Source organism: Dermacentor andersoni, chromosome 7 (genome assembly GCF_023375885.2).
Source record: "Dermacentor andersoni chromosome 7, qqDerAnde1_hic_scaffold, whole genome shotgun sequence".
NCBI classification, from domain to species: Eukaryota; Metazoa; Arthropoda; class Arachnida; order Ixodida; family Ixodidae; genus Dermacentor; species Dermacentor andersoni.
Window position 1 is genome coordinate 35,661,764 of NC_092820.1, and position 9,300 is coordinate 35,671,063.

The 9,300-nt window shown below is 43.8% G+C and overlaps 1 protein-coding gene across 1 annotated transcript; it reads right to left on the bottom strand.

The window, feature by feature from the left end:
• Positions 1 to 661: 661 nt before the first annotated feature.
• On the bottom strand, positions 662 to 7,652 carry LOC129385918 (uncharacterized). Its single transcript, XM_055073080.2, has 4 exons — positions 7,424 to 7,652; positions 5,449 to 5,525; positions 2,907 to 3,033; positions 662 to 749 (listed from the first exon to the last, which is right to left on the bottom strand). Exons 1-4 carry the CDS (start codon positions 7,543 to 7,545, stop codon positions 662 to 664), a joined length of 414 nt encoding a protein of 137 aa, XP_054929055.1. The 5' UTR covers positions 7,546 to 7,652.
• Between the last annotated feature and the right edge of the window lie 1,648 nt (positions 7,653 to 9,300).

Consider the following 9,300-nt stretch of genomic DNA (forward strand, 5'->3'; position numbering starts at 1 on the left):
GTAAGTCGTCTTCGTTAGCGTCTGTTATTTTGCCGTTACGTTGAGTAATTACCACTATCTTCCAGCACATTTCTTTTTATGTACCGTCGAAGGTCAGGACAAGAAGCGCCACCCCATTGAATTTATTATGTAGTTATCCACTTCAATACAGATCCCCCCAGAAAGGTACTGCAACTAATGGCAAATGATTAAGAGCCTTACTACGGTTGATATTTTTTCTTGCAATGTCGACACGATATCTCTAATAGCACACTGCGACTACCTGCTTCTCAGGTATTACTTACGCTTTTCACATATCCAGAAAAAGGTGTTCTGAAACATGTTGCATTCTGGCTCTCATTTTTCGCCCTACTCTCCTAAATGCAACTATCGCTTTCTTATCCCCGTCAAATGTGCGAAAGGGAGTGCTCGCAGATAATCGGTGAACCGCCCTGGAGACTAGTAGGGAATCGCACACGGACGAGAAGCTTTATGGGCGCAGTGATTAACCTCTCTAATTCCGAGAGTCAACAGTTCAATGCTGTCAGTAAGAAGCCATCCAGAATGTACAGCGTATATTGGCCTCGTAGACTGTGTGTAGATTGGCTGTAGATACGGAAGCAGGCGTCAGCTTACTCCATAGCCTGCAACGCTAGGCGTACGCATACCAGTGCCTGAAATCCTACCTACACCTCCCGCAGACGGTGGATGTGCTATGAGCCGGGTGGTACTGCCTCCTCAGTGGGTCAACCAAGGTGGTCTCAGGAATTCTAGAACAAAGGAGAGATATCCGTGTGAACACTGAGGCCCCGGGTGGTTAATACTCGTAGAAGACATATTGTCTTCTACGACACGTTTGGGCAAGGGAACGCAACTTACAAGGACAAGTCCGTTTGACGAAACGCTTGCTTCCAGAATCCTTCAGGCATACCCAACTGTTGCTCTGAGGCACTTTACTACGAAGTATGAGATCAAAATTAAAAATATCTTACGCCACTATAGACGGAGGCTTCGCCGAAGGGCGTAGGTGATACACCTATCGCAAGACATTAGAACAATTAACAAAAGTAAGGCTCGCAGTATTATAGACACTGTATACTTGAGTAATAACCAGTATATTAAAAAAGCATTTGTTGTACGACGTGTCTAGTCACAGGCGTCAAACTTATCCTGATGGCCTCGAATACCCGCGGTCACAACGATGGCCTGATGGGGAGTATAGGCAAAGGAGACTAGAGCTGCTTGTCCCGAAGCGGTTGTTCCCGAGTGTGGCTCCATATTACAGGCGATTTCCCAAGCACACATCAGGCCACCTACAACACTGGGTGAGCTAGAAGCCAGTGTGTGCCAAGGTGTTCTCTGCTCGCCGTCTCTTGGTCAGCCTCCCACCCGCAGAAGTTCACGTGACTTCCGGGAGCTGCTTGGGCAACACATGTGTCGTGACAATCAAAGTGTCCCTATCATAAAGTTTCCCACATCACCTACTGGGAAATCTGGCTCCACCACCTATGCAAGTTTCCTAACGGGTGGTCTGCTGTTGAGAATGCCGGGATGTGGGAATCCGAGACGTGGCATGGCCTGAAACATGGTCATGGCTTCACATACAACAAGTTCTTAAAATAAATATTTGTAAAATGTTTTCATTGATCGGCATTACATACTTCCATAAAGTTTACTTAGGTGCAGTACATCAGCATACGCTAACAAGCTGTTGCAGTGCTTAAGCAAATCTCGTCTGTTCTCCAACTTGAGCGACTCGCCGGGGCTGTATGTTTTATTATAATTGTACATTCATGCAGAAGTCCCGATGATTGAATATTTTTTTTCTGTGTTATCAATAAAAACAGCTCTTGACGTGCTCATTTAGTACAAAAAAGGTAACCATCATGCAGGACGAAACTGTACCTGCCAGGCGGGCATAGATGCTGTCCTGGCTCTGCGAGAACGATGCCGATCCTAAATCACCACATCCCGCACTCCCTTGCATACAAGAAAACGGTGCAGCGCGAGTTTATTATATAGGTCAGAACCACTATGGCTCCTGTGTTTGCAAGGTACAAAGAGAACGGGCTTAAGCACCTACTACGATTTATCTCCGGAAAAATACTCGATATACAGAACTTGTGCTAGTACGGGAAAACTCGCCTGCGTATTCACTTTCAAGAATGAGACATTCCGTGAACGCATGCCCAAAGGTATACGTTCTCTACGATTCCTATCGCAGAGTCGCCTTAAGGCAGTCGAATTTCTTGATGGTGAATAAAAGGACTCTGAATGCTGTAAGCCAACGGCAGAAATGTGTAGAGAATGACGTTAAGAACAAGGAAGCCACTTAATATTCCGTGGCATGCAGCTGCCGCGTATGCCACGGAATTTGACCGCTATAACCCCACTGGTCGACCACTATAACGCACGCCATAGTGGTCGCCTTCAGATTAATTTCGAACACTCTGCTTACGGACGGCGTACCCATGCTGCATTGCCTCGGTAAACTTGGCATAACCCCGTTTCATATTATGAGCCTTAGTTGAGTATCCTTCCTGCACAATCTTTATATATTCCATAATGGTTAGTGAGTAAGCAGGTTACAGACTTGGAAGTGTGCCAAACATTCCAGCGTGTTAACAGGATGGAAAATCGCGCGAGCTTGTGTAGCTTCGTGGTTGCGCCATGGGTTGTGCACACTACCGTGTGATTTTCCCTCCTTACTCTGTCCGTGTCCGGCGGCGCTGTTGCAACGATGAAGCATGTCAAGACAGGCTGCGCCGTCAGAACGCTCAAAACTGCTAATGCAATACATGTTTCAGCCATCAGAGCTAGCCCTCCCAAGGAGAAATTACCGAATAGAGCCATAGCTGTTACACGGATAGCCATCCCTGTTGTCTCTGGGTTGCTTTCCAATGGAAGTTTTCTAAATGTGAACTTACGTGGCGCCGTCTTCAAAATTGGCTGATGCTGCATCCATGCCAGCTCGAATTGTGCTTGGCCTTGCGTTTTCGATGCTGCTGACGCACTCCAGTTCCTGGTAACTCGTCATGCCATTTTCAGTGTCACCTGAATGGCATAAAAGCATAGTAAAGGTGTTCGTTCACCGTAGTGCAAAGGAAATTCATGGGAAATGGATATTCCATTTCCATGCTTATTGTGCAAGGCAAGAAGGTTTCAGTGGTAAAGAAGCTTTACTGTTGGGCTTCCGTACGCGGTGCTTATTCTTTTTGCAACTTTCTTGTATGCATGCAAGAATTTTGTGGAGATGGGAAAGCGGAGCACTATCAAGATTGTGCAGTATTGGATTACTTTGAAGATTAGCATGTTTTATGTCAAACCGCGTGCAGAACACGATAGTGTTCGAAGTGAAAAACGACATGTCGGTCTCTTGTGCGTCGGACTCTTCACCCATTACATTTGCTGTGTTATTCAGAAATAAGCACACTAGATGCCTCACGAAGTTCTTCCTTGTTGTTCATCTCTTACAAGCAGCAGACATAGCCCGTCGCAGAGAACGACAAAGAAAAGTTGAGAGGACGCATTTTTGCCGAGAGATTTTAATTGTTTGTTTGACGCATGCCCTTAATTTGTTGGTCATCTAAGACAGATAGGTGTGCGATGCAACGACGTACTCGCCTTTCAGAAAATGGTTATCCGAAACCCGTTTGTTGACTCCGGTAGCTGAACGTCTTAAGCACCGGCGGTAAGCAATGCATGTTTAGGAGCTCATTCCGAACGCCAACATGGCACTTCTCGCCAATGTTCCTGTGTAGGCCATCAACAGACTATAGGACAACTGTCAAAATATTGCTCAATGCGTATATGTAATAATCGTATTGCAGACACCACATCAGCTTGCAGAGAAATGCGGAAGTATTAATTCATGGGGCAATGCCACTAAACGGTGCAAGGGAAAGCGTAAACGCGCGTTAAAGGTGCGGACTGTATGGATAGCGCTGCAAGTACTGCAGCTATGTAAACATCTTCCCTAAACTGTACAGAAATTGCGTGAAATTGAAAAAAAAAGAAAATGCAAGAGACCTAAAACAAAGGTGGAAATTACGGCAGAACCGTCGTCAGCATGACCATCGACGCGACTGAATTGGCATTAAAACTGCAGGAGCCCACCGCATTGTTGTACACCTCTATTTACAATGTTAACTGGCGGGAAGGGAGTTGGTTAAGAATTTTTATGTCATTTTTCAAGCCCCATACCTGAGTCTCTGCGCCTTCCTACATCACAGAAAAGATTAAACGCGGATTCCCAACCACCGGAACTAAAGATTTGAGTTTCATCATCTTGGACTTCGGAGGAACTACAGTGTGACTGCATAGGCGTAATTTAAGGAACTAACTTTTATTGTCTGGTATTCTAAATTTTATCAGTCGAGCCGTTAAAGTCGCAACGTTCATTAGGCTGGCGAAAGAGATGGCGACCATACTGGCAGAACGAATGATGCTTGATGTATGCAAGGAATGCTAATCGCCTAACAAAAAAGAACATTCAGTATGGAATGCCGTTGTTTCAGCTTGACGTAGATTGCCTTGTTAACAACTCGTTGCAATTTCGAAGAAGTGGCACACTCATAGGAAATCATTGTGTACTTAGATTTGTGCTCTGTAAACACAAATATTGTGGCAGAAGTCTCTATATAGACTTGATTTGAGCTATTTGTTAAAGATTTATGGCACCAAAGCGTGAACAACAACCCAGCAATTTTGTGTTTCGTTGCGTTACATTTTCATAAATTTGTGAAGGTTGTTTCTGCTGCGGATGCGACTTGGCATGCTTGGTATGAAAGAACCAAGAGCTCCAATATAAACTGTTTTCGGGTGCCCCATGTTGTATGCGGTAACTGCTGCATTCTGCCGCAGCGGGATATGTCGGCTGCCCGTAACACGCTATGTGTGAGCGAATATCGCACTGTGCCGAAAAAGGGACAGAGCACAGTTACGACCTTCCTGTATAGACATCTGAAGCGCCGTACTAATTGCACAATTTACAGTGAATTCACATCAAAACATTTTCTTTGTCTACTTAGTTTGGTTCAGGGGAAACATCAGGATGTGAGCAGGGCAAACCCACTGGGATTCTGCTTGGCAAATAAACTTGTAAAGCAATGGTCAAGTGATGATTCCATTTACGAGTGAATTAGTCACTGCATGGAATGAACAATCTCGGCTTCTGCCATTATCTAGGAGCGTCTTTTACCAGCTGACCGATAAAAGAAATTATTAATTGAAAATCTTCTACTGCATTAGTTATGTATGAGTTTGCATATATTCAGATAAACAACAATTTCCCAGCATGGAGAGTTTTATGCTGGCTCACGCGGAAACCATATTGACGGCGCTGGTCAAGTGCATTCTTATACGCAATAAACGTACCGCTACCACGGTAACCGTAGGCGCCATCTCCTGCGTTTGTTGTCAAATGCCTTCGCAAGTTCCACCGGTGGCAAATGGCCATCGCCTACGTACCTTCGACGCTGTAAGTCCCGTCGGTTATCGGCATGGGCTGTGTGTTCCAAGGGTACTTCCAGGCGTCATCAGGAATGCTGAAATTAATGAAGTATTGATCAGAAAACTACTAGCTGTGACAAAAATGGTTGAATTTATGTTTTAATAAAACAAAGTTCAAAAAAAATAAAGTCGGGTTTTGTAAACGCGCTATTTGCAATGGTTTCTTCTCATCAATGACTGCTGTCTGGCACAGGATGAACGGCACACTTTGCTAGAATCCTAACAATAATTTCGAAATAAACTCTTGATGCATGGAACATATTTTTTACCTCAATAAGTCAGTTACAATTATAAGAATGAGAGTGCGCAGATACAATCTGCAATTATTATTCAAATCTGCACTAATATTTTTAAAAGTTCGCATTTGTGCCCGCCTGATGTGATTCGGTATAGCCGTGATGAATTTCACCTTTTCAAGCCAATTACAATCACGACTCATAGATCCGGCAGCTATGAGTAATATGTCGCAGTGTGGTATTATTTAAAGTTATGAGCACAAAAGACTTGCTCTGAAGAATACAACCTGATTTCTGACATTGGGGCAAGTAATTTGAACACTTGGGAACGAAATGACGAGATCGAATGAAGTAATAATAAACTAGAATGGTGTTCAAAAATATTTGTTTTCGCGGGATCGAATCCCGGCCACGGCGGCCGCATTTCGATGGGGGCGAAATGCGAAAACACCCGTGTACTTAGATTTAGGTGCACGTTAAAGAACCACAGGTGGTCGAAATTTCCGGAGTCCTGCACTATGGCGTGCCTCATAATGAGAAAGTGGTTTTGGCACGTAAAACCCCATAATTTAAAAATTTTTTAAGATATTTGTTTTCAAGCGATGCTAACTTCTATGCCATTCGCCGGAGCCTACCTCAGCATTCTTTGAAAGATAAGGTTTGTTGTGAGAACAGCAAGAAAAGTGTCCTAATAACCATACAATGCTTAGCAAGAAAAGAGCTGAAATGCGACGTGCTACTGCATTTGTTCACAAATAGTAAAGGCTATACCGTAGAATACGATGACTTTCCACTTATTCATGGCTGTGCTTTAGGGTCACCCCCGTTTGCTATTTAAAAAAAAGCGATTTAAACCCCGTAATCTAAACTTCACTTGTCAAAAACACTAAAAACAAAGAAATGCCTTCATCGACCAAACAACTTAAAGCGGGAAAAGTATGTTTTTTCTTTAACGCACATTCGTTGCTCTTAAACAACACGTGGAAACGGAAGAGCAATCGTTTTGAACCAAGTTGTTGCCATTCATATACAGGTATTGTGTTTTCAAAAAATAAGGCTTTGAGCGGGCAGCACTCAAATCGTCACATTTTTTTTTTTTCAATTGAGAAATGGCATTATTATTGTTCAATTTGGCGAGTTGTCTAGAAAAGATGGTTCGGCACTGGAAGTGTTCGCTGCAGTTAAAACTAATTCCGCGGTTTTTCGGGCAAGAGTCACGACCTGATAAAACGCATGCCACATTAGTGGACTGAACATCAATTTTCACTACGGTGGCTTATGTAACGATCGCAAATGCAATTACCGGCCTTTTTGCAGTGTGCTTTCATCAAAATTCGGTGGTTGCACCTGGACTTGGAGCCGGGACTGCCAGATATAATATCCCAAGGCGGGTGTGCAGTGCAATATTCATCAATCATCGAAAAATATTTTCTTCTTTAAGTAGGTTACATTCATGTCCTGAGAAATATTATCCTGACCGCAAAACTGCTGACTTGCACTGAACATGCCAATATTTTCGCACCAGCCGTCCATCGGCGCGTCAAGATCTAAGAAAGCATCCGATTTAAAATTTCAAGTTTGCTGCCAAAAAGACCCGTTTTAGGTGGAAACAAATGTACAGATATAGAAGCCTATTATATAGGTCATGTTAAAGGGTAACTGTATTGAATGGAAAATTAACAAGCGCTAAAGCTCACGTGGTGTAGGCGTCCAAAGCAGATGAAGCGCCCGGGGTACCGTCACAGGTTGTGCTTGCAGTTGTCTCGTCCGTCATACTGAACTCAGAAGGCGTGTATTCGTAGCTTCTTTCATCAGCCATGCCCGATGTTTCGATGCCGTGTAACTGGCGTGTATTCAGGTATGCGCAGTGTCAAATCACCGCGCATGCGCACTCAATGCCAAGAAAGAACACTAATAAAGCTTTTGTCACTTCAGGATTTCGGTTAAAGTAATATCGCACAGCTGGAAAAAACGAGACATTTGAGTGCGCCACTAGCTTGACGCGACTGAAAATTTTCGAATGCTAGCAGAGGCGCCCCGATAAGCCTTGCTATCTTTCCACAGAATGATCTACCCTAACTAATCCTCACACAAAACAACAACAAAAAAAAACATTTATCTGACGATATCGCTACATTTTTCATGCTCCTCTCACACTCAAATACATATCCGACTGGTAAGAGCTTGTTGCTCGTGTAAGCACTCGCGGAAGTGCCGGGGGTTAACACGCTAAATTATATCATACTAGCGTATGACTACCAGATGCTGCAATTCTGCTGTGGCATTCTTTGGCCCAGTTGAAATGAGGCAGGTGGTTCTCTGCTGACGAGTGGCGCTCGCTTTCTTCTGTTGCCCACAAATTTCCGTGCTGTCTTCACCAGCCTCTAGCAATGCACAACTTCAACTGCTTCGCACTTCCCGCGCTCCTTCGGTAACGAACGCTCATGCGTCGTGCATAGCCGTAGCTCAATCATACCCCGCACATTGTCGACAGCTTTGCGTGATGGCTCCAATGTTGTAAATTGCATTTCAAACCAAGCATGACCAACGCTGATGTCGGTAAACAAAATACGTTGCTGCCCAATGCGCCCCTCGATAATGTTTGTTTTGGTCAAATTTTAACCGATAACTGATTACAAAGGACCAATTTCGCTACCTTTATAATAATTAGGAGTATGGAGCCAAAAGAAATAAGTGGCCGCGAGCACAAACAAGCCGAATCAGCAGTCGAATCAGTTTTTCCTGTATTCTCGCCGTGAGTGGATTCACGTCCATGTTTTCACCGTCGTTTGAATTACAAGGGGGCAAGGTGTCATTTACTCGTGCTTCCAGGGTTTCACGAAAATGCTTGTGGTACAAAAGCTTCCGCCGCTGCAAACACGAATGGATGTATTGAGAACAAATCCAGGAATGTTAAGACGTCTATCGTTGTTGAGCTTGTTCTACATCGTGCAGGTTTCAGTATGCTGTTTGTATTTGCTGTAGCTGAGCCAGTTGAAATTATATATACTGAGAATCAACTGGTGATTTTACGGAGCTAATAGTTCAGACAACGCAATTTGATGATGTAAATTTTGTCTGTTTTCATTGCTTGAAGAAGAATAAAAAGTCTCGCCAAAGGGGTGATTGCAGCACAAGAGCGGAAGCAGTCTTTCAGAAGGACAACAGTCTGCACTGACAATTTACTGGTTTCACATAGAAATCCTACAGATGCCTATTAGGTGATACAAGCGAAGTCCACTAATCGATTTCTTCAAGCGAACAGACAGGTGGGCTATAGCTGGTTCCACCAAACTTGAGGCAACGCGTGAAAAGGCATGCATGACAACAGAAGGGAAGTGCTGTCTTCGTTCACTTCTGTCGTCTTACGTATCTTTCTTGCGTTTTGCCTCAAGCAATTCATTTCTTGCTACTGCCTGATACGGGTATGTTTTTGGTTTTGAATTCCTTTCGGAAACTATGTACGTGACAGTGTGTTTCTTCGTAGAGTGATATCTGCTCCAAATACTAAACGGAACGGTATTGATTACCGTGCCTAGTTTTATTCAATACTTTCTTAGTAAATCTGTCAATG